This window comes from Phasianus colchicus, chromosome 20 (assembly GCF_987193195.1).
Source record: "Phasianus colchicus chromosome 20, bPhaCol1.hap1.1, whole genome shotgun sequence".
NCBI classification, from domain to species: Eukaryota; Metazoa; Chordata; class Aves; order Galliformes; family Phasianidae; genus Phasianus; species Phasianus colchicus.
In genome coordinates, this window is record NC_143455.1 from 5,053,799 (window position 1) to 5,080,006 (window position 26,208).

A 26,208-nucleotide genomic window follows, 5' to 3' on the forward strand; every position below is an offset into this window, starting at 1 on the left:
TTGCACTGACAATATCCTATAGACTATCTGCATGAATCTAAGGAATGCTTGGTAGTGTTATTAATGTGCGTATAATTTATTACGCTAAATTAGGCTTAACATAATTATCTAGGTAATTAAAAGTAAAGGATGAAGTTCTCCCACATTCTTTTCTTCAGCGTTTTCCGTAACACAGCATAACCACATGCATCCATATTTTTGCCATGGATGCTCCATGCCATCAGCACATACATGAAGGGAAATCTCTGCTAAACAAACACCCCTCGGTCCCCAGGTGGAGATCCTAACCCCACCCAGAGATGGTTCTATGACAACAGAACTTCCCAGGGCCAAATGGGCACCTCATCACATTGATGTGTTAGAAAGATACGGGAAAGTTCTGCTTTTCTCCTGGTTTTGTTGGGTGGGTGAGACTTACGAGGAACCAGTAGCCCCAACTGGCAGCAAAGGGAGAGTCACCATTTGCCACACAGAACGGCTTGGGTTGGAAGGGACCTCAAGGATGATGAATCTCCAACCCCTCCCACCGCAGGCAGGGCCACCAACCTCCACATTTCATACCAGCCCAGGCTGCCCAGGGCCCCATCCAACATGGCCTTGAACACCTCCAGGGATGGACGGGGCATCCACAGCCTCTCTGGGCAGCTGTGCCAGCACCTCACCACTCTCACAGTAAAAAACTTCCCCCTGACATCAATCCTAAATCTTCCCTCAACTTATAAACCATTTCCCCTCGTCCTGCAGTTATCTACCCTTTCAAAGAGTTGATTCTCCTCCTGTTTGCAGGCTCCCTTTAGGTACCACAGCCTTCTTTTCTCCATGCTGAACAAGCCCAGCTCCCTCAGCCTGTCTTCATATGGGAGGTGCTCCAGCCCCCTGATCATCCTTGTGGCTCCTCTGGACCCTCTCCAACAGCTCCCTGTCTTTCTTGTACTGAAGGCTCCAGACCTGGACACAGCACTGCAGATGGGGCCTCATAAGAGCAAAGTAGAGGGGGACAATCACCTCCCTGTCCCTGCTGGCCACCCGTCTGCTGATGGAGCCACCTTCCAACAGTGCAACAGCTGTGCAGAAAGGAGAAGGCACAAGTATGGGCAAACTCACTGTGTATGGGCACTCTACAAGATAGGCCCATGGCTTGGTTGCTGCCTAAAGCTGCATTATACAGAGGACAGACAGACAGACAGACAGACGCCTCCTGCGTGAAAAGGCAAGACCTTTCCTTGTGAAGCCCTGTTGCTCTGCTGTTTGCTGGCAACAAAGGCACAAGTCCAGCCCCAGGCAGAGCAGTTCCAAATAAACAAAGGCCAAATATTGGAAGGCACCAGCGTGCGTGGCTCTCACTTGGAACAAAAGGAAGGAAGCTGGGTATAAATACTGGGAGGAGCATTGTGCACTGCAAGGCTGAGAGATGGGAAACTATTCTGCACCAGCAATGCCTAAGCATGCTGGTGTAAGTTCTCAGCAAGAGGACAAGGAGACTTTGGGTTTGTTTTCGGCTAGGATGAAGAGTTGGAACAGAGCTGGTGCAGGTGGTGGTCAGCCAAGCCTTGGCAAGAGTGTCTTCTATAGAGCCTCAGCCTCTTCAAGCAGACAGCAGAGCAGCAAGCCAGGTAAAACATAGCTTCAGGTGCTCACCTTTCAGCTCGAGGTGGGGCTGGCGAGGGCTGTCCCTCCCCACCTGCTCTTTCAGTTGGTGAGGCATGGAAAGAAAGCAAATCCCTGACACACAAACCCCTCCCTGCAACAGCATTAAAGGAGGATGGCTCCTTAAATCACAACAAGCAAATAGGAAAGAAAACCAATACCTCAGGGCATGGAGGTGGGAGAATAAGGCTTCAGAAGGGTGGCAAAGGCAGAACCGAGCTGCCAAGAATGACTTCAGCAGGGCTGGGAGGCAGCTGCCCCAGCACTGAAGGTGGACCAGCAGATAGCATTCAGCTGAGGAATGTGGTTCCTTCAGCCCTCTGCAGATCAGCAGGGGTCACACAGTCCTCAGCAGGACCACAGCTGGGCAGATACCTAACAAGCAGAACAATCGATGCTCCTGTTCCAGCTAAGCTCTCACAGGTCAGGAAAGAGTACTTCCCATCCATACATCACTTGTGAGCACCTGATCCCACCTCTCTCCCCTTCACAGCTGCCAACCTGCATGCCATGCTCTCAGCAGCAGCACAGAGGCTTTTTCCTCCATCTGCACTGTGTATCTGTGTATTGCTTCCGATAGCAGCACACGAGATAAACAAGAGCAACAACCCATTGTTCTGGCTGCAAGCTTGTTATGTAATGGTTGGCATCCCTATTTCAGCTTTTTGGAAAGGAGAGAGGGGAAAAAAAAACCCAAATCATTCCTATTTCAGGGCAGCTTTCCCTACTGCAGACAACACTCAATGAGAAAGAACAAGCTGCACAGCCTGTTAAGTCACTCTAAAGCTGCTGCTCCATGTGTCCCACTGCCACCTCTGCCCAGCTTGCCTCAGCCCACCAAAGAGCCTGGTCAAGAATATGACCAATCCATACTGATGAGTATTTTGCCTGGATGCCATCATTCCATGCCATGAACAGCTCTGGTCGTTAAGCACACAGAGAAATCCAAAGGTCTGGAATGACTGTGGATACTGCAGAGCATGAAGGCATGGGGGGGCGCATGGAAAAAGGAAGGGTGGGGTGTCAGGATGCATGATATAAGTAAGATACTTGCACTTAAACAGCATTCAGTAGCTTTAGTAGTTAAATGATTCATCTTCCCAAACACTTGGGGCATTTGCCCTGTGCCAGGTGCCAAGCAGCAGGCTGGAGCCCAGCTCCAATTCACAGCTGATAGCACTTCTTCTGTCATGCTTTTTTCTCCTCTAGCCAATGTATCCCCTCGGTTCATGTTCAGCTGTGTTCTGGTAGCTACTTTCAAAAATAATAATAATAATTACAGAGTTTCCCATGATTACTTTTCCTGATATGGTAGAGCATACAGAGATACAAGTGCTGACATGTTTAACTAGGTGTGTAATTAATGGTTCCTTGTAATCAAGCTATTTCATCTAGCACAGTTACACCAGGTTACGATCAAGTGCAACCTTTGCTGTGTTCAGTCAGATTCAGTTCTTTACTTGCACGGAACATAATCCTTCCAAGTCATTAATGAAAGTGAGAAACTGAACATAAGCAGAAAGAAAAAAAAAAAATCAGGAACAAATTTCCCACCTTGGTACTGTAAGGAGTTTTTAAAAAGATCCTATCTGCATGGTTTCCTTTTTTTTTTTGTGACCATTTCTGATCCAGCAGCCCCAGGACCTGCAGGACATCAGGCAGAACACAGCCAGTCATTATAAGGTCCCACTCTTTCCCACCAAAGCTGACAGTGCTTAGGTTTATTCTGTATATTTGGTGTCGTGAATGCAATCTCAAATTCTCCCACTCTGTGTTTACCATCAGTTTATTAGACGGGGAGCAGGAATGGGATGCAGAGGACCAGGCTGGCACATCTGATACCAGGCAGCACTGCTGTGTATTGGCACACAGCCCAGCCAGATTTAATTTCACTCAGTTTCATACAGACTCGCTCACAGCATACATACTGAGGACATTCATTAGAGGAATATTTGTTGCTCTAGCAGCCCAGACACCTCCCACCCCCTGCTCATAGGACTAAACTAATTAGCAGTGATCATTCTTGTGCCCCATTGGTCATTAATCTATAGACCAAAGAACTGCAGCATCTGGTGCCTCTTTTTTTTTAATTATTTTATTTAAACCTGTTGTACCTTCACCCACACACCATTCAGCAGAACTTCAAAGTGAATTATCTATTCCACCTACCTCCAAAACGTGAGCAAACTGCCTCACCTGCTGTTGGGCTCCATTCAGGATGACTGACCTCCAAAGATGGAGATTTTATGGGAAACCCCAGATGACAGAGAGCAACTTTTGAAGAAGCTTAAGATGCTGGAGCAGGTTTGAAAAATTACCATTCAGAACAGCTGAGTCACCAATTATTTCAGGACATCCTCTATAGTCAAACTATTTCCAATCCAGGTAATTTTAACACCTTTTTTCTCTTTTCCTCCCACTGGATATAAAAAAAGAATACATCAGTAACATGACAAAACTTCCTGGCACCCATCTCCCCTGGATGTACTGCTTATCTGCCTGTTTTTTGTAACCAAAGTACAAAAAAAAATATGGGTGCTTATTCTTTTCCCTTACGAAGATAAGAAATGCAGACACCTGAATGACACCATTTTTTTTTTTAAAGACTTTCAATATTTATAATAATTTTTGCAACACAAGTAAGAAGATTTATACAATAAAATTTTTTAACTGAAAATACTTTTTCACAACATTGGAGCAAGCAGTGACTGCCATGTGTGCACTCTGGGGTACGTTGCTATCTAGAACAAAGACAGTATCACAGCCAGGACCAGACGCTCTCCTATAACTCCAATCTCATTCCATAAGAATGAAAGAAAGGTTTCTGCACAGGTCTTTGCAAATGAATTAACAAACCAAACCTCTGCAGCTTCTGCATAGAAATCTTTAGCCTTGAAAGATGGTAACATGACAACTTCAGTACAGTTACCTCAATATTTCAGCTATTAAACACATAATCACCAAGATACACACAGATATGCACACAGGTACAGATGTCAGTATTATAACAAACAGTCCACCTACATTCATAGATGCAGACCGAGCTTCAAGTCTCTGCTACAGATTTGAGGATGGGCACTGACCAATAGTCTCTGCTTTACACCCCTTGAAGCTGAGCTGACACGTTCAAGGGAGGTGCATATCACAAGCAACAGCCTTTGAGGATGATCTGGAATAAACAAAGTAACGCTGATATTCCCTCACTGCTTGTTTATCTTTCCATTTTTAAATTTAAAAAAAAAAAACAACATTAAACCAGACTTGCAAGGAGGATAAGAACCTAATGCAGTAATATAACAAATAAAATTTATATCTCATCTTCCTCCAGCACAATATAGAGGCTGGTTCTTCCTGAAGCAAGAAGAGAGGCATTTTCGGCAGAGGTCCATTGGTGTGCGCACACAGCTGGCATGCCTGCTCCTGCCCCCATTCCTCCAAATGAGAGCTGTGGTCTGTTTCAAAGAATCTTGTCATCATTAACCAAAGGTGAAAGCCACCCCTCCCTTTCAAGAACAATGGTTTTGATGACAATTCAGTCCAAAAATCCAAGCCCAGAGTGCTGGTCACTGCTTTGCCTTTTTCACAATGGTGCCAACAGCTGATATGACTGTAGTTTTGGATCCACTTGCACTGGTTGTCACTGTGACAACACCTGGCAGTGTTGCAGTAGTGGTGAGGATGGTGGGTTGAGCTATTGTTGTTACAGGGATGGCTGAGTCCCATTTGCTCTTCCTCTTCTGTGCATCTGCAAGTATCATCAAGGAAACAAGGATTAGCATTGTGTTAAAAGTTGCACTACATCCTTCCTAACAGTCTGTCTCATCAACTCTTAATATACTCTGCTTGACTAGACAGCTTTCCCCCACATTAATTCAGCATGCACTACTTATAAACGTTGAGGAGGAAAAACAACCTTATAATCAGGAGTCAAACTCCACATGTGAACTCCAGCCAAATGGGAGACAGTTGACTCCTTGCCCCAAAGCATGTTTAATTTTAACAGAGCACACATTATTCAGTTGCTCCAGCACGGGCACAAGACACACTCAGTCTTTAAGGTTTTAAAGGTTTCCAGTTTAAAAGGCAGGCTGAAGGCAATAGAATAATTTTTCAGTCTTCCAGTTCTCTACAGATGCATCAGTCCTAAGAACACTACAACTACAGACATCATAGGATTTCCTGACACCCTAATAAAGCTCTGCACTAACCTGTCCCTAGGCTTCCAATCTAGGACAGCCATAGGATATAGGAACTAGAGGAAAGCTAGTGTTTTTTCCAGTTGTTAGTGGATTGTCTTGTATTATACCATCAATAAGGAGCTCTCAGGGTTCCCAGGAACCCAGGAAGCATGAATCCCAGCATTACTGCAACTTAATACATATGGATGCAACTGGCCTTTACCTCCAACTGTAGTACTGGCTGTTGTGGTTGTTGTAGAGGCAGCACTTGTTGTTGTGCCCTTCTTAGTGCCAGTCACAAATTCAATCTGGGAAAGGAGACACAAATAGGAGAAAGGGGAGAAGATAAAAAAAAAAGTCTTAATTTATATGGCTTTTGTTGTTTTGTTTGTTTGTTCGTTTTTAAGAGAAAAAACCCTACAGAAATTAAGCTACAGCCTTAGCATCATGAGACATTGGTCTCAGAGCTGGCTGGCACACAGGAAGAAAGATGTAGACCCTAGGTCAAAGAATCCTGAAGCCATAATCATCAAAGTTCCCTGTGTCTCAGCTCTTAAGTCTGGTATGATAATCTGTCTGTCAACTGTTACAAGCATAGGAAAAACTCAGAAAGCACAGATCCTGGTATTAAAAAGTGTGTTTATGTCATTAGGAAACCCTGTGCTTTTTCCTTTAAAAAACTTGTAGGACAAGTCCCTACCTGCATGATTTACTGCAACTGCATCATAGCAAGAAACCTAGCAACAAGAGTTACAACAGCATGCAATCCCAATTTTCAAAACTGCAGATACGGGCGAGGACATAATCAGATACCTGGGTTACTGTGCCAAAAAACAAAACATGTAGCAAGATACAGCATGCACAACAAGAAAAGAACACCTCCAGGTACTGAGTTTTAAAGGAGCCTTCTGCAGTATTAGAAAGCAGCCTCTGAGTTTCAGCTAAGTTTCAGTTTTCCAATGCCAGCTGCTAGCTAAAACAACACCACTGCAGGACAGGAATAAGATCTTCCAAAGCTCCTGTGTTCTTTCTAGGGGTACAAAGAATGTATGTTTTGTGACAAGCCCAGACACCTCCATTTAAATTCAAAATATGCCCGATATTTCTGGATATTAGAAGCAAGACAGCAATATCAAAGAGAATAGAAAGCCCATATTCTCTTGCAATGAGATATGATGAAGAAGTACTAGACTACACCACCAGGCAAAGTGCCACAGATTAAGAAAAAGGCCATTCTTTATGGAATATCTTGTTTGTAACTGGCTTATGGTATACCATGTTATGATCTCTGGCTTAAAAATGCTGACAAAACAGGAACAAAGCCAGTGGAATAAACAGCCTAGAGAAACAGACCTATAGGGAAGGACAAACAACTTCATCTGCACAGCTTGGAAAAAACATTGTGCAAGAAAAGACAGAACCAGGCAAAATGAAGCATGGAGTGTAGTTCACAAAAAGCAGCAAGTAACAAAATAAAACTCAACAGGGAAACAAACAAAATCCCTGCATCTCAGTCTCTCTTGGCTTTGAATAGCTACCTTTGTGCGCTCCTTCTTGGCCTTCTCCAGTTTGTCCATTTCAATCTTCTGAGCTTTTGCTAAGAAAGAACAGAAGTTATAAGCAGCACTAGAAACACTAAAGAGCTACCATTGTCTCACACATTCCCCTTCATAAGCGATCAAAAATTTCAAACTATAAAAACTACTAAAACTACTAAAAATACTTTTTTTTTTAAAAAAAAAAAGCATTACTGCTCAAAACTAATGATTTCAGATGAAAACAATACAGAACTAAATTAAATGCTTCCCAGACTGATGAAGCATCAACAACATTCATGCACACCCAACCAGAATGACAGAGTTAAAAAGCAGCATGTGATGCCTTTCATTTCTAAAGGTGAAGGCTGCAATGCAGTTCGTTAACTACAAAACACAAAGAGCTAAATTAGGACAGGAAGAAGAGAGATTTCCTGGAATTACCTAGTGCCTCATAATACGAATCCTCTGACCAGCCATGAGGATCAAACATGTCCTAAAGATGAAAAATAAAGTCATATTAGGGTTATATGGTCTTATATATAAAAACCCAGCTCAAAAATGAATATGTTTTGGTTTTCACTGACATTATTAATTACTAATGATTTCTTGTATTCCAGTGACACAAAGTTTATATCAGAGCTTTTACAGGACTGTGTTATGTTGTGAATGAATAAACAGCTTTGAAATCAAAAGGATGTTGGGAGTAAGATGTGCATTCTTCTGCTGTTCAGCTTCCATTCCCCAAAGGAGTACACACTTCAGCAGTTTTTATTCAGAGCCATTAAAGCAAAGTTGGAGGCACTGAGGCTAGTACCACATGAAAACATTCACTTCAATACAGAGGATCAGACAAAAGTTCCCTTGCAGGACCTCTAAACAAGCAGGCTAAGGAAAGTCAAGTGCAAGAGCTCACAGCCCTACATCAGCTTTCACCCATTATCTTGACAGGTAAAATTACTGCATCTCACCTTTGGATAATTTGTACCAAGTTCATCAATTGAACAGAACTGGATCAGCTTTTCATAGATACTGAAACAAACAAACAAGAAAAAGGACAGAGTTTACTTCTAGCTCATCCATCCTTCTCTAAACAGAAATGTTTCAGCTTTTCAGTAAAAAAAATTGTCACCTCTTGATGTTAAGAGTAAAACTAGAGTCTGGGCAGTTATGCTTGCTGCAGTGGATGCAGCATGCTGTTAACTACATTATTTCCCACTTCCCTCAGGTCAATCTCCCAGTGTCCACAGCAGACAATTTCCAAAATATTTCATCCAGAGTATCCAGTACAATACTTGAAAACCTGTTTGAAATGCTAATCTAGTTATTGCACCAAAGAAGAGTTTTACTCTTTTAGTTACAATCAAATGATGTCTCTCAATTCTGTAAGCAGTAACACTTCTTGCTCAGGATCCTGTTCCTGCTACAGCTCCAACAAGGAGGAGAACTCCTTGATTTTGCTATGTGGTGCTTTGGAAAAGATGGTGGCTCACCTGGGGTTGCGGAATTCCTTTTTCCTTTGAATGATGTAGTTCATATCCATGCCCTCTTTTATTTTCCTCTCATACAGCTTTTGAATCTTATCCTAAGGGAAGAAGATTACAGGGTGAGCCAATACAGACAGGGTGAGTGTTCCAGCTGACTATCAAAGCATACATGTGGAAACAAGACAACTGAACCAGTGACCTCCTTGCACACAGAAAGGATTCCACCTCTGCCCTAAGGCCAGGCAGTTTGGTTAGTACAGAAACTTCCTGCTTTAAGGTCTGACAGCATCTTCTCCATGCTTACATCTTTTCCATGCTTGCGTGGGTAAGGCACTTTCTGAAGGCTTCACTGTTTAAAGGTTTGTATTCAAGGCATTAGTGCACGCTCCTTCCCTTCAGTAGATAGCAGAAACTAGTTCCAGGAGGGACAGGTGAAGGCTCTTCCACAACATAAAGAGGCCATTCCACACCTCTTCAGACTCTGACGGACACCTGAAGATCAGCTGCTGGGTCACACTGTGCAAAAGTCAAGGCTCATGCTTATGACTGAGAAACAGGTGAGCAGAGCTGAGCTGTGCTGTGCTACAGACACAACGTTATCAGCAGGTATTGCTAGTGGGGAATGCTGGCAGCCAAACATTCTCAGGAACGCACTTTAAATCCCTCCTGAGAATATCTCACTGAAGTCACAAGCCAGGACTTCAAACTTTCAAGATGGGAGAGGTGAGTCAGTTTTCCTTTGTTGCTTCTAGATAAGCTGCTTAATGTCTTCCTCTGTACAGGGAGTTAACTGAAATACAAAACTGACTGTTGTCTAAGAGTTTACTAACTGCTGAATAAAAGAGAACTGTTATAAAACTAGTATTTCAACCAACATTAGAAAAAGACTTTCACAAGATAAATTTTCACCAGGTCCTTGCAAAATCAGCATGAAGAAGTCACAGTCCCCATATGCAGTGCACATGTGGTAAGTTTGGAGGATCATCTGCAAAAAGGAGGCTAGTTTGGGGAGGTAAAATGATTGAATAGGTGTCCCTTTTTGTGTCCTTCCCTTGGATGCAGCAACACAGGTCACATTCATAATGTCCACAAATAAGAAACTAGTAGGTCACCTTCATAACAAGGAATATTCCCTTTGACCAAGTTCAAGGTATAGTTTATTAGGAGAAAAGCTAACAGAAGAAAAAACACATTAGCAGTAAAAGCCTGTAACATTCTGAATCTGAAGAACAATCCCATCCCCTTGCTTAAAGCGCTCTAAGATGTGGTTTGACCCTCCAACAGAGGACAAGTTCTCTCCTTTGATTTTACACTGTAAACTGCTCTCAAAGGGGAAGAAAATCTGCTTTAGTGAAGCTCTGTTCATTCCTCAGATCTAACACACTAACTCATTGATGTCAGAACAATAGAATCCTCCTACAGCATGCAAGGACAAATGGGTGTGCCCAGGTATACTGAGTGGAGAAGAAAGCATGATCTGGATTGGTGAGTCATTCTGAATCACCATTCCATGTTAGCAACTTACTTTATAGAGCATTCCAGAAGTGATTCTTTACTTATATTCTGGGCAAATAACTGCAGTTAAATATCAAATGAATGGCAGAAAACAGCAGTCAGTGCTTTCATTTGCCCTCTATTGGGAATAGGAAAACAGAGCAGGAGTGCTTTTGCCCTTCTCCTAGGACAGGATTGTGTTATATAGAGAAGACTACATAATTCTGCTCAGACCACAAATCAAGGCCTGCCATCAGCAAACACTCAGACCAACTCCTTTGCGAACACTGCAAGCTGGATACAGGGAATACTCCAAGCAGACATTACCATTTCTGCCCCAAAAGTCAGAGCCAGAGGCTCAATTAGTAACACTGCAAGTCTCAGAGCGGTATAAATCAAGTCCCTAGAAACATTTTTTGTTAATTAACATCCAACTGATGAATAGTCTTACATCACAAGTAAGAGTTCAGACTCTCATGGAAGGAAACCATGACAGTTTTGCATCAATTAAGTTGGTTATTGAGATTACTTGGATGTAAACCAGTGAAAACATGCATCTGTTTTCTTTTGCTGCGTCTGGGTTACTGGCATGTCCTCTGAATGCTTATCATCCAGTGACATGTAGGTGGAAAAAGAATCTAGTCAATGCTGCCTCAACTATTCCAGTAAGGGGATTCTCAGCTCCACGCAGAATAACAATGATTTGTTCTCTTCTTGAGAGCTGAATTTGCTGAAGTCAGAGGACAGCAGCCTTCACAGTAAACTTTACTTCTGTATCGCTGATGAGATTAAGAGACATCTTAAAAATATGACCTACACAGACTGTGGAAAAAGTTAGCTTTAAGCTAATGTGAGATTCCAAAAAACTAACAAAATAGTGCATAAATTCACTGTGTTAGAAACTCAGTGATAATGCAGGATTTTTGACTTATGGAAAAAGACTGAGCAGAATTCCCAAACATCCCCCCCCCCCTTCTTACTGAAATATTTTCCAACTTTCCACTTTCTATACCAACCTGCAAGTGGTTAGAACATCTGCCAGGAGGCTCAGGAGGGATTCTGATCTCATCTGGAGACATGTTCCGAACTCTCTCTGAAAAAGAAGCTGTAGAGAGCAAACCAAGCATGAGTTCTGGTACTATGGAAGGGACTTTAAGCCATGCAGATCACTGAAATGTTCTACGCCCTTGCTAGTATGATGAACAGAGAAACAGAATGGGTAAAGGCAACTGGAATTATGTTAACTGGTACTTGTGGAATTTTCAAAGCACTGAGCAGGAAGCAACTAACCTAAGGCTAAATCACTGGCAGAATAATACAATGCTTGCTTCATCAGTGTCTACCTTATACTGTGGCTTTGTCCTTCATAATAAGGTTTGAAGTTGTATTCTAAGGTGTCTTTTTTTTTTTTTTTAACCTCAAAACACATCTGGGAAAAGCAAGAATACTCCCCACTCCAGCTGGGATTGTTGGTAAGAACCCCAAAGGCAAAGGATCTGCAGAGGAATGTAAGTATATTCATGGAACATTTATCTATCACCCTCCATTGAGCACAACACATCAAGCTCTCCACTAATCCAAGTCTTCTGTTTAGAGTTCAAAGTCCTGCTCAAAACAGCCCAGATAATCTTGAGGTAGTCTGATTCTTTGTGAGCATCCTATGTGTGTCAGTACCACAGAATGAACCTAAAGCAGCCTGGCTCATTGCCATTTTTTGGGACATTACCTGTTTGGATTCTCTTCCCTTCAAGACCTACCTACATGAACCAAAATGGTTCAAGAAGCAAACAACCCTCACCAAACCTGTAGGGAGTTAACCACAACAAACTGCATTTCATTCTTAAGTTAATATTTCCTTAAGGGACATTTTGATCCTTGCTTAGAGTCAGACCATTACCAGAAAGAACAAATAGTCCTGCAGGACCAAGAACAGACCAGCAGAGTGCCAGCTTCCTACAGTTTGTGTTGGGATATACCATTACAGTACCTGATTGCTCCGTAATGATTAGTGTACAAAAACATCAGCAAAAGAAACAGTCACATTCCCTCTATTACTGGCTGCCCTCCCACTCAGTTACAGGAAACCCAGGCAGTTTTCTAGCTGAAGTCTGAGAGCAGAGCACTGTGCCACATTTAAGCCTTTGGGATTGTTTTCAACCATAATTAGTACAGAGAGTCACAGTTTGTAGTGGAAAAAAAGACCTGACACTAGCACAGCAGTTGCATCGAGCAAGTCTTTCACATTTGTGGCTCCCCAGTTATATATGTTGGAATAAAAGCTACTTGAACTGAAAAATCCAGCACACTCGAGTCCAGCTCCTTTGACTTCATGCCCAGCCATTCCCAAAGGGCAAACACTGGCATCTGAGCACAGCATACACTTCTGCCTTCCAGCACAGACCATCAGATAGCTGAGGTTGCAGATAATCAACATTACACATGTTCAGTGCTACTACAGTTTCTGGTTCTTTTACAAAAATGTAAGAGACTATAAAGGACATCAAGGATGATATCCTTTGGGGATGCAAAGCTGGCAGACAATCATTCATTCTCTTTGATCAAGATGTTGTTGAGGGTTAAATTCTTCAGCAGCTGCTAGCAATGAACAAAAAGTGTCCTTTGGCATTTACTAAGAGGGGCCTCTATGGAGGAAGGAAACTTGCCAGAGCCCCTACAGAAAGGCAGGGAAACTCTGTGACAAGGCAGACATTTATTGTAAGTTACAGTTGCTGGTTGGATGGCATAGCTTCTAATTTAATTAGAATTTCAGGAACCCTAAGAGACAGTAGCAAATAGACAGAGGTGTTCATAATAGAAAGCACACCAGGCATCCGGAAAAGGAGAAAGCTGATTAATGGCTTAAGGGATTCACAACACCAGCAGGAACATTAAAAAGATAAAATAAAAAGGCCACAAAACAGACTTCATAAGGCAAAGAAATAACCTAAAAAGCAAGCCTGGACATCTCATTGGCTCCTTATCTTCACAGATGACCAGAAAAGCCACAGGGAAGCAACACATCTATGGGTAGGGGTGCTGTGGGCTCAAACTTGGGAAATACAGTACCAAACTTGGCCCAGAATTCTGCAAGGCAGCACATTCAGCAATGAATTCAAAGCTCCCATGAAACAGAAATGACACTGGAGGATGAACAAGAGCTTCCACTGAGACAATACATTTTTCCCCACAACTTTCCAGGTTTTAGTCTTCATTTGCCCTTTTGTTTGAGCCATGTGAAAATAATAATTTAGCAGCATTATACTGATGGGGGAAAGCATCTCAATAGTTTATAACAAAGTGGAAGTAAGACATCTTTGGCTACAGCTTTCCCACTGTACGTGCATCATGTTCCACCTGGCAAATCCAGCACAGACATGAGCACAGGAACATTCAGCATTACTCAGTTATTTCATCACATCAGAGCCAGTTTGAGAAGCCACATCATTAGGAAGCAAAAAATGAGTTTTACCCCTTCAGGCTTATATACAGTAAGGAAGTGCAAATAATTCATGCCCTTGAGCAGTCTTCCAACTTCTTCTCCAAAGAGGTATCAGCAAGGCCAACTTCACGGCCACTTCCTACCAAGCCACTTCTGTAGAGGAAGGGGCAGCGTGGATTGTCATTCAAGAGGATCTTGGAACTTGTATGTATATCCACAGGCTCCTGTGCAAGAGATTTTGTGTTTTCCAAGTCACAAGCACTGCTTTCCATGACACTGCAGATGGTCAGCTAATGCCAAGGTGTGTCCTCGCAGGATACATCCAACTGCTTTGTATATCCTGTTATTTCAGCCCAGATCTAAGCTTTACTTTTACATGACTCAGTGGCAGTGACACTGGCTGCAGATTCCAATTGGTGCAATTTCTGGCTCGCTGCCTAGATGATCTCCACATGGGGACCTCAGGAAGTCAGCCGTTGGCATGATTAATCTCTCCAGGCACACCCAAGTTCTGGCTCATGATAAGTAAATATCTTTCTCTAATCAGATTCACGGCACAGGCAAAGAGCATTAACAAGAACTAAGGTTGTAAAACACAGGTCCCACAACTCAGGTGGGGGTTCAAGGACATAAGGAGCCAAGGTAGTGCCATGCCAGGAACTCAAAGCATCCTACCTGCAAAGAAGGATATGGCTACTACTCACGCTCAGTTCATGCATCCTTCCATTAGCTGATCTACAAGTTAGAAGAGGAAATTCTCAGCAGAAGCAATAGGTGCTTGTAGCTTTTTGTATTGTAAGTGCAGACAGTGATGAGAGATGTTCAGCTGTTCCTGGGCTACAGGGCCACAGCACAGCCAACTATCAATGCATACCTAGCAAATATTCAGCATCTCAGCAGACAACTGAGGATATCTGCTTGCCAGATCCTGAGGAGGGAGATGGATATAGTGCTTTCATTTAATTGTCAGCTTCAGACAGTGGGTTATTTGGCCACTATATATAAGAGTACAGAGAGATATTGCATAGCAGGGCAGAAAGTGCCATACTGTGTGCTTAGTTAATTCCAGAACGATTGCTCACAGCCCAAAGGCTATGCCAGAGATGAGCAAGAGAGCAAACAAACTCTGCTTCCTACAGATGAACACGAAGTCATAAAGAGCAGAGAAAACCAAATGAATAGAGAGCACAGGAGCAGCTGGCTGAACCTGGGCAACCTGAGATGTTGATCACTTGAGGTCTGGTAAAGCATCTTGCTTCAGTTTTCTGAATAGCGCTGCTCCCCAGGTAGGACTGAAATCCTTCAAGGTTCACTTGTGGTTGCCTAAGAAGCAGCATGCAAGTGATTACTGGCAGTATCAGGTGCCAGATTGTCGTCTATAAAGGTTACGCTATGCAAAGAAAAAAAAACACATAAAAACAAGGAAAGACCTGGAGGGGGCAATCAGAAGGGCACAGCTTTTCCCTAGAGAAAACACAAACCACTGGTGCCTGGTCTCTAAAACTGCATTCTTTGGCACTCTAACGAAGTCTGCTTGGCATAAACCAGGGTGTGTGGGTTTCTAATTTCCTGGCACCAGAACAGCCAAATCACAGGGAAGAAGTGGAGGCAACAACATACCAGTGAATCACCCATCCATGGGAGGACACTAGTTCCCTTTCTGTTCTGTGGGCTGAGAAATGCAGAAAAAGACCTGCAACTCAGCCATATTTTCTGCTGCTCTGAACACTGACTTTGTGCTGAGATATCCTAAGAGTTGGGAGAACATTTCTTCTAGTCCAAAAGGTAAACAACTATGCTGCAAAGAAATTCAAGAAGGAAAACAAACAGCATAGAAATACTGGACTTTAATGATGGTGACACTGAACAACAACGTCAGGTTATCTGAGAAGGGCAAACCACAAGCTTTTAATGGAAAAAGCTATTTTGGAAAACTTCTGAGGGAGACTTATGCTTCCACATATTGATATTAAACAAAATTTTAGATAGACAGATTGAAGCAGTTATTTGCTTTGCGTCGGAAAATCTTGCACCTTTTTCCATTCAAGAATTCTAATTCTAAAAGCTCGAGCTTCCTGGGAGGGAGTGGTTTTTACATTACACTAACCAAAAGGCTTAGTGCAACAATTGCTTTTCAACTAGATAAGATATGGCCTAATGCACAGGACCTACAGAGTCCAGTTCAGCAAGTATGCCAACCTACACAAAGTTGTACCTACACAAAGCTAGCCTAAATGTTGTTCTGTGCATGCTACAATTGGAAGAAGATATGAAAGTTGTATTACAACTTTAATCCAGGCTTGTGACTTACCAGTACTGTTCCCCATTAGTATCTGACATTGTAATGCCCTCTGTGCAATTCTCAAACCTGCATGCAAGCCTTGATTATCAAGAGATACACAAGATTCAGTCTCATCTCCTGAATGGAGCATTCACTGGGATGAAAGTAGACTGACAGAGCTGTAATCTGAGTCTTCTACTTGAATGAAGAAAGATCTTAACACTACATTGCTCTACAAGCACAGAGCTTCACTCATTTGTAAAGCAGAGAATAAAGGGCAGATGGTTTTCAGATATTCCTCTGTATTTTTACCCTACATGCCATTGTCTCATCTGTGTTTCTAATGTTAATTTGGGGGCATATGAGCAGTCTGGATGAAGATCTCCATGGTATTCTGTGATAAGACTGGTTAAAGGAGTTTTCCCTCTAAAGGATGATATTTCATTATAGGCACTGGGTGGGTGCAAAGTCTGGGCAGGCCAACTGAAAGGAACTTAAGTGCAAAAATCCAGAATGATGACTGCTTTAGGGGTCACAACTTAGCATCTAAGTATTTACTGCCCAGTATCTTATTTTACATTTACTACAGTGTGGCTGAAATACTACAGCTGAGCCTGGAAAAGCTGGCTTGGTGGGTAATTAAGTCAATTCTAAACTCCGGATTTTTTATGCTACTATCATATGCTACCATACAACTGTACAAGTAACCTCAGGAAGAAAGGGTTAGTGTGAAATAGTGCAAGCTTCAACACAAAATACAACAGCACTTTATAGCTCCACAGAGATCAAGCAGAGGTTTCTATTTCAAGCTGACTGCACTGGATTTTTCCAATAATTTTTTTCCAAATCTAATAATGATGCTGTGAATGAGATGTCACATATAATTTCCAACAACCATTACAAAGCACACAGTACGCCCAACACCTAAACACTGCTACACTGAAGTTTCTGAAGTCACAGAGCAAAACACCCATCCTCACTCCTGGTTATACCAACTCTCACAAAAGAATCTAGAAAAAGCTACAGCTTTATTGGTTTGGGACTCATCTAGAAAAACACCAACGCTACCCTTTACATCTCTCTGAAACATGCAATATATTTTCAGGCATGGTACTTTTTCCAAAAGACGACTGCATTGGAAAAATTCCACTGATATAGAAGACCAGAGGCAGTAACTCAAACTACAGTGTCGCCAGGACAGAGTGAAGATGCTTTTCTGTTGGTTTTCTTTTTTCTCTAAATTTACAAAAGGGAAAATCTAGAAGGTCTAACTTGGAAGAAAATTGAATGCTTCTGAACAAACTTACCAACTAGTTCCTGAGGATCTCTTTTCTCCAGTTCTGAGAATTCCTGGGAGAAAGGAAACAGAAACAGATTTCCATTAAAATATACTTCCAATCTAATAAGCTATGTTGTCCATTTGTTTAGAAACTTACATCTTACTTCTGAGACAAAAGAATATCAATTAAGAATGAAATGCATTTTATTGGATAATAGAGCAATGTTTGTAACATGGAAAGTCAAAGCCTAACAGGATGCACCATTTCCTTTCAAAGCTGGAGTCTAAATTTAACAGAAGAATTAGGATTCTGTTCCTTTGAGTCCCAAACACTCATCTCCTTTTGAATTCTGAAAAAAACTACAGCAACGGAAGGCTTTCCTCAAAACAGATCAGGCCATAAATTCTTCATTTTTTGGTGCCTGGCCCTTGGCACAAGCCAAGAGTCAATGTTTCAGAGCATTCACATTTGGGAAGAATGCTCTGCTGGCATGTCTGTCTTGGCTGCTGCTTTCCAGGAGCTGATCTGTTCATCCAGGAACTCCAGGGCAAACCATTGACTTGCACACTCTGTTTAGAGATCTTCAACACAGTCAGTCCTTCCTTAGTTACATTAATATAAATTAAGGCAGCTTCAATTGCAGGAGCACAGCGCATGTCTGTACTGCAGTCTGCTAAGCAGGAGTGTTATGCAGGACAAGACATTTTTAAATACACTTTCACCACACTGAGAGTAACATTCAAGTATTTTGGTACTTATGTTAAGCCCCAGGGGAGCCACAAGCAATACCATTTCAGCTTCTGAAATAGAATCAGCTGTATCCTAACATTGTCCTCTTCCCCTGCCTCCCTCCCTACGACTTTTTGTGACTCACTGGACTGTGTGTCCAAAATTCCTCAGTGCCTCTGAACACAGAAGCTATTCATTCAACCTGACACAGACAAAATGCTGTCTCCTTGCTGCTTGGTAACCAGGCTCTAAATCCCCTCCTTTACTCCATTTCCAGTCAGGTGAGAGATGGATAAGGTGAGGAGAACAGAGCGAGGTCAGCATCTGGGAACAGGCTGGGTCAAATTCACACTGAAAACTCACCCATTTCCAGAGAAACCAAAGCCCTCACGGAGCAGAAAAACAAATTCTTTGTGTGTCACTCGCTGCTGTATGCCATTTTTTATAATCATTCATGAAAAAAAGCACTGTTTCTCTCTAAGTATGCTTGGATCACAACAATAAAAGGCTGAAGTTATTTTAGAAAAAAGAAAAGGACACGAAGGAACACGCATCTCCTTGCTGGCCAGCTGGCAAGGCACCAGGATCCCAGCACTGCTTCCAGCCACTCTAAGCCAACGCTCTCTATGTAACACATCAACACCTCTTCTCCTCCCAGGGTCTTCAGAACAGCAGGGGAAAAAGATAAATGAGAAACAGCATTTCAAAGCAGGACGTGCCTTGAGAAGGAGCTCTCTGGTGGGAGCACTGGATATGAATTCAGCTGCGTTCTCCATAGACCCAGCATTAAAGGGGTGAGCCTCACTTTACCACCAGGAAAATGGAGATGATTCCACATTAACTGTCAGATTATGAGGACAAATTCAGATTGGTACGGAAGTGTTGCACACAGGCTGGAGAGGTTCATAAGCTTCCCTTACATCTGTAGCTTTGTATCCAGGAGTAATATAATTACTCATTAGGCAGCAAACATTAGGTCAGAAGGCTGCTCTGCCTCCTTGGGGGAGAACTTGCTGCCTACATATTTAGGTTTTCACCTTGGTTCGAAACAGCAAACAAGTATATGGTGGGATGAAAGGAGGGCTGCCATTGTTGCAACCTTAACTGAATTACATTTTGCCAACTTCTCAATTTTTTGTTTTAAACAGACTTGAGAGGGAAGAGGAAGAAATAGACTGCTTCCCTGAGCACCTCCAGATCCCCAACCCTCACCCAGCACTGTGCTTATTGTTCCATTAACTCTCCCATCACTCTCCTGCCCAACCCATCCCTGTGCATCAAGGAGGAAAATCCCTAAAGTTGCTGTCTGTGCCAAAATCTACTTAAGCAACCCAATGGCACGGCCAAATTCAGGAGCTTTAGACATGGCTGCCCTCTTACGTGGCCTGTTAGCAGGGTTACAAAGGCATCTGCTGCATTTCTGAAGTTTTTAGAAGCCTGTTTTCAAGTGTCAGGAGCAGCACATAAGCACACAGGACGCGTGCAATAGTATTCTGAGGGATAATTTGATGGCCAAAACCTCCCCAGGTACATACCACATGTTAGACAAATCTATTCCTGAAGTCAGATGTGTTAAATAGCACGTTTTATGAATTTCTGGAATCGGTAAGTTTCCTGCAACTAGAAGTACATATTTCTTTAACATATCTTTTAATCTTAGAGCTACAGCATGAGCCCACTCCGTGTACAACAGGCCAACTAAAGCCAACCCTCTTAAGCTGCTGCTGTGTATTTATCTGCCTGCATCACCTACCCTCATTCCACCACAGCACTCAAGCAAGTCCAGTCTATACATCCTCAGGTCAAAGTTAAGACATTAGAAGCCCTAAAGCAACATCAAACAAAGGAGAACAAGCTTGCTAACATTATAGCCACACCTCACTGCCCAGAGGATAAGAATTTTGCTTACTGACGAGTTTCACCCACTGCTCCATCATTAGCAAGCTGAAGACATCAGCACAACTTTTCATTAAGTTGGATTGCTTTCAAGCCTCCCAAATGCCTTCCAAAAACAAAGGGTTGACCGACTCATCCTACAGCATCTGTTCACTTCGTTTACTGTCCAACACCATAGCAAGGCAAGTACCAACAGCCTGACCACAGACATACAGCTTGGCAGACATGAGGTTTAAGAAAAGTCTTGTTCAAACCTCTCAGCATTTGCTGAAGATCCAGGAATTAAGAACAGTCAAACCTTTGGTTGAGTAACACTCCCAAAAAGATTCCTTACACTCTCCCTGGCTAATATAAGTCTGGGACAAACAATGAATCTAATGAGTTGATCAGAAGAAGAGCCAGAATTTAAAAAAAAAAAAAAAACACCACATTTTCTGCAGATCAAATCCAATATTGTAGTTCAATGAGACACAAAAATCAGTAAATGGGGGTAATGAAGTACAATTAATACTGCAGAGTTACATTTTAGTTGTGAGAAGGAAGATATATACTATGCACAGATAAGAAATTTCAAAAGCGATGCCAAGGCTTTTAAACAACGGAACATTTAGAATATAACTGGACTTGGAGAAACTATCTAGATCCATTCAGGGCAAGTTTATCTCTTTATAGATTGCTACTTCAACATCCAGTCCTATATACCAGTATCTCATATGAAGATAGCTGAGTCATTCCAAGATTACATCAAATCTCTCCATCAGTCAGCCTACAAAAGCTATTAGAGCCCTCAAGTGTCCCAGAGCTCCAGACATTACTTACTGGGTTCTATTCCATTTGGATCCTGATTATTAAAAACATAACACAGTTAAGACATCACTGGCAGCCCTTTCCAGTACTGCACAGTCTTCACAAACCCAATCTCTGAAGGCTGTATAGGAACACTTCTGAGTTGACTTTAGCAGCCAGGCTCTCACAACTTGCACAAAGTCAGCCTGGATGCATCAATTATATTGAAAATTATCTCTAACATCATTGAAATACAAAGCCCATGCAAGAAAAAGGCGTTCCCTGCTCATTCTTTCTCTAGCCTCTTTATTCCATCTAGTATTACATGATGACCCCTAAGAAAGGCTAGACTAAGATTAAAAAAAAAAAAAGCAGTATTGCATTTTTCTCTCCACATACTCTGCAAGCTCATTTCATTTTGCAACCTGGATTTCACAAGATCAACTGATAAAGGGCCTAAAGGCAGATGGCCCTGCTCCAGCAGACTGACTGCACTTAGAGAAGGGATGCCACAGCAGCTCAGTTCCAAGTTGGGAGAGGACTTCAAGACAGCACAACAAGCAGGAGACAGATTCCTTTCCCTTGATCCAGACACTAACAAATGGCTGCCTTTGAAGAGCATAAACTGCTAAGGACAAAGTAGTAAAAAGTTTAACATCTGACTGGCCAACCAAGATAAGTCACAATTTCTGTGCACTTAAGAGTGATTCTGCACACCATAGATATACCACCTTGCTGATGGCAGGAAACAGTTACTGTAGCACTACTCCTGGACACAGTCAGGAAAAGGTTTGCAATTTCCATCACTACCCCAGACAAATGCTTTCTTCAAGCCCTGGGCAAGACAATGCAGCCTGTGAGATCTTAGCTGATAGGAATCCAGTCTGACAGTTAGGTTTTCAAGATTTATAATCAGTTAAGGAAGAACAGTGAGCAGAAAGTGGGCGTGCATTTGCACAGGAGGAGAGCAACACTTCGGCTTATGACTACATCTCAGTGTGGTGAGATATGGACCATCTTCTCAATAATAGAGTGTTTCCATTCAGCTACATTAAAAAAAATAAAAGCCTCTACTCAGGTTTCATGGAGAAGAAAAACAACCACAGTCCTTGCAGTGTTAGAACAGAGATCAACGGAAGGAAACAAAAACAATATGAATCTGAGACTGATGAATTCGAGTTTGGAAAGCCTTGCCCAGAACAGCTTTATTTAATGGAAAGAATGAACCAACTTACAACAATGCTTGCTAAATCCTTCCTGAAACAAGATCCATAAGTCCAGAACAAAGCTCACATTGGACATAACCATTGGCAGTAACTGTTGCCAAAGGGTACAAATCCAATTCTCCATAAAGGCAGTTGCATCTGCAGGTTGTTAGCACAGGTGTACTTCAAACTATAAGAAATGGTTGAGCAGGGAGACAGGGAAGAAAGAAAACTGAAGGTGATCATTTTGAGTCATAAAAAAGTGGAGACATCAGTGCCAGATTTGCCACCACTCAATTGCTTTCCCAGACTTGCAGCCAACTTAGCACTGCAGCTTCCTTTTTCCACACTCTTCCAGTTAGTATACATTTTTTTAAAAAAGTAGTTAGAAATCTTCCAGTCACCCCCCAACAACATATTCTTTTTCCAGAGATGCTGCTGCACACAAACAAAGAGATCTGACACCAATTTAGCCTGACACCCACAGAACTAGTAAGCCAGTCCCACTGTTGTCATGCCAGTGGATAAGTGAAGATATTAATGCAGAGAGTTTTTCAGTTTGGACAAAGGGAACACAAGGGAACTACAGTACAGTGCTTTTATTTCCCCCCTCCCCACCTTGTTGGGTTTTTTTTTGTATTGTGAGATAGGAGAATCCCAAGAGAAAGCCCGAAACAAGCCCATTTCCTACAGCCATATCCTGTTTGCCAACTCCAGTATATACCTCTGGGCAAACTGCCTGCTACAGGATAAGAAATTTAACTAGGAAAAAACTGCAGAGATCACAGTCTAGGTACCAAGAGCAGCACAGCAGCTTAGAGATAAGCCACCCATGGGAATCAACTCCAGTAAAGCAGATACACATACTACAAACCTATTTCAAGACACTGTCATCACAGGCAAAAAGAAAAAAGGAAGAACAAGGCAGGAAAGAGTCAATTCCTGAGACATTCCTTATTAAATCCTTATCAAATCCTTACCAAAACAAAGACCATGTGCAGCTGACGCTGCTTTTTAATTTTAAGATAAATTAAGTCTGAAATACACCTCCAGTTCATTCCAATTTTATTACAAAAACACTGAAAAACCTTAAGATCTGGCAACCGGCAAAATATTTCAGTAAGAAAAGGCTTTAGAAGGGAGGCTTTCACTGCATAAAAGCCTTTAAATAACTTCTTTGAAACTTGATTCCATTCACCTGGCATATGCTATCTCAATATTTGACAAAGATATGGCAAAAATAATTTCCAGTTAAGGAACAGGGTGCCAAGACTCTTGCTTGGAAAAGCTGAGGGACTATTAATAATGCCTGCCTTTCTATAGTACTCCAAAGCTACCTGTGTGTTCGCTGTCTCTATTCTCTCCTTCTCATTCCTGACAGGACTGCTGTTAGGGGCTCTCCAAGGTTAACACTTGCACATCATCCCTCCGTGCACGTGCTTTATTATACTTGGAATGCAGTCCTAGTTCAGCTCCTGCTAGTCTTCACCAGGAGCAACCATGGTTCATAGAAAGGTTCCTTGATTTGCAGAGCCCACTAACTCTGCTTTCAAGTCAGTATTGCTTCCTACAATAAAATAGGAATTCAGAGGTGAAGTACAGGCACCACATGGCATAACTTGAGGTGTCAGGCTACTCTCATTTTATTTTTTAAACAGACCTTTGCAATGCAAAATAAAGCTGGGCTGTAAGAAGTCCTGCACCTTCCCCTTGCTGCAGTTGAGGCTTAAGGAAAGTGATAAAATTCAACTTCTTGCACAAGCTTTCTTTCCAAATATATAGTACTGCAAATTCTTCATCAGGGTATGGAATAGAGGTGAGGCATAAAAGTATCCTCACTGGGATGCATCCTCCTCCATGAATAGATCCCATGAAGATTTAGCAGATTTTCATCCTTCTGTTCTGATAACAGGGAAGGTGGAAGAAGCTATTTTCTGATATTTGTTGGTATTTGAGGCAATCCTCCATCTGTGCTGACTGTTCAGATTCTCACTCTGACAAGCACTAACGTGCTAATTCAAAACAGGCTATTTCAGTACAGCAAACAGAAATAACTGCAACACAACAGAACTGGACTTGAAGAACTCAGACCTTTATCGGGTAAAATATGCAATGGGAAGCAGCTCCAGAAAGGACTTTTCTTCAAGTTTAAAAGACAAACAGAAGAAAAAGTCTGGCTCTTCCTTGGGAGAAAAGGAAGCCACACCTGTGTCAATAATCTGTGGTATTTAGTACTGCAGGGAGTGAGGACTCTGCTACAGCTTGTATGCCTGGCGGGGAGAAAGGAACGAGCATGTCCATGGACGTGTCTCATCTTCCAAGCAGCTCACAGGCTGGACTGAAGCCAGCAGCTCTGAAGTAGGTAAGCCAGCTTCAAATGCTGTGATCTATCTCCCTCTTGGAGAAAAAGGACTGAAATACACAGAAGAGACCAAAAAAATAATCATACAGTTTATAAGAAGTAATAATTAGAAAGAAAAAAAAGAATCAAAGATGCTGAACACAACTTTGTTTCCTGTTGCTGGCATTTACTAATGTCAGCCACATGGTTAAAAATGGGAACCTGGAAAGGCATCAGCTGCTTCAATGTCTGGGCACTCATTTTCAGAGGAGAGAGGACAGGAGGAGAAGCTGAGCTAACTCTACTCCCCCTAAAGGCTTTCCATGTGTAACACTGCCTGCTCAATTGCAAGAGTACTGCAAAAGAGCATGCCAAAATGAGGGAAAACATGTAGATCTGGAAAGACAGACAGCTCTCTGCACAAATATACTAGAAGATAGCATACAGAGTGAAACCAATCTGAAACTGCACAGCTTATCTCTTGCAGGCTGTACTCACAGGCAGATGGGTGGGGAAACGAACCACTGGAGAGCCAACCTTAACTTGAGCCCTGAAAGCTGCACAGAGCACCAAGCATAGCCATATGTAACAAGGCCATTTTTAAAGCATGGCAACTCTTCTGCCAGTCCTGTCTGTCAGAGCCCAAAATACTAAGCCTGATAGCATCAGAAAGCTCAAATAAAGAGTGCAAGGGACAACATATGTTTTTTTAAAATTCTGATAAGACTTTAGCAGTGCCTTCCTGCAGCACACTTCTAAAGCCATTACATCCTACCAGATCCAACCACTACGAGATCAATACACAGCTGCTCCAGCTGCCAAGAGCACAGTTTTGGGGCAGAATAGCAGTTTTAATAGTTGTTCTTCAGTGGGGTGACCTGTAACATTCTAAGCAGAATTTTTTGGATTCCTTTTAAGCAGCTGAAAGTATCAAGGGCTGGTATTTCCTAAACAAACTTCATACTTTGCCACCACTACAGCAAACAACTCTAATTTATTTTCTAAAGTTTTTAGAGGTCAGCTCCTTCTTTCACATCTTGCAGCCTCTGGAAATGGAAGAACAGCTTTCTATTATAGATACCATTTTTCCCTAATGCTTTTTTTTTTCTCCTTTTTCAGAGTAAAATAATTACATGAGGTGTAAGTTCCTGAGTACATTCAGGTATCTTCTGATGACCTGGCTAGATGAATGCATGCTGAATACAGAAAAATTCACATGCCTTATAAAAATGAGAGTTAATCATCAGGACTACACTACTGCACAATCTCCCATTTACTTGTTCTTATCCTCAAAAGACTTTTACTTGAAATCAAGATAATTTTGGTATTTAAACAGATGGATTAATGACCAGGCAAGATATATAAAAAAAACAACCCACATCACAATCAAAAGCTCTACCTTAATACATATCTATGCATCATAACACACGGAAGTTATTCACAGGCTGACTGGATTGATAAGGGCTATACAGCTTTGATGACTACCAAAAGGTGGTGCTTAGACATGCACAGAAACATAGCGTACCTCTGAAAACGGGACACCTTTCTGCTACCTCCCACTTGGACTGCCTCTCAACAGAATACCACAAAGATGCAGGAGGACCCTTAAAACAGAACCAGAGAACACAGGTTCTTCTGAAAGCTACTCCTTCCAAGTAACTGTTACCATGTGTTAAGCATATACTTGCATAGGGAGTGTCAATATTTATCAGCGTTCCTGTGCTGGCTAGTCCTGATAACAGAATCAAAGCTCAAGAGTTAATGATTCCCTCTGTGAAAACACCTGCAAACCAAGCTGAAGGGCTGTGCCCTGTCCTCCTGTAGTCTGTTATTCATCCAGCCCAACAGCACCAAGCACAGAACCCCTCCAGTAAGACCTGGAGCACGAAGTCAGTACTTAAGGTTCATGT

At 42.2% G+C, this 26,208-nt stretch overlaps 1 protein-coding gene and 1 long non-coding RNA gene across 3 annotated transcripts in view; one reads left to right on the plus strand and one right to left on the minus strand.

Annotated features, from left to right (window-relative positions):
- Positions 1 to 327: 327 nt before the first annotated feature.
- Positions 328 to 2,780, plus strand: LOC149915360 (uncharacterized). Its single transcript, XR_016459070.1, has 3 exons — positions 328 to 403; positions 1,504 to 1,613; positions 2,361 to 2,780. It is a non-coding gene; the product is annotated as an uncharacterized LOC149915360 (long non-coding RNA).
- A 1,470-nt stretch (positions 2,781 to 4,250) lies between these two features.
- The window catches only part of SAP30BP (SAP30 binding protein), a 28,756-nt gene continuing 6,798 nt past the window's right edge, over positions 4,251 to 26,208 (minus strand). Inside the window, exons 3-10 of one of the 2 annotated variants that reach the window (XM_031599044.2) lie at positions 17,369 to 17,411; positions 11,358 to 11,446; positions 8,854 to 8,945; positions 8,332 to 8,392; positions 7,805 to 7,856; positions 7,364 to 7,422; positions 6,049 to 6,133; positions 4,251 to 5,392 (exon numbers count right to left, since the gene is read on the minus strand). In XM_031599044.2, coding sequence (XP_031454904.1) covers positions 5,211 to 5,392; positions 6,049 to 6,133; positions 7,364 to 7,422; positions 7,805 to 7,856; positions 8,332 to 8,392; positions 8,854 to 8,945; positions 11,358 to 11,446; positions 17,369 to 17,411 — 663 coding nt within the window. In that variant the 3' untranslated portion in view covers positions 4,251 to 5,210. The remainder of the gene's footprint in view (positions 5,393 to 6,048; positions 6,134 to 7,363; positions 7,423 to 7,804; positions 7,857 to 8,331; positions 8,393 to 8,853; positions 8,946 to 11,357; positions 11,447 to 17,368; positions 17,412 to 26,208) is intronic. The other variant, XM_031599043.2, reaches the window with a different exon arrangement.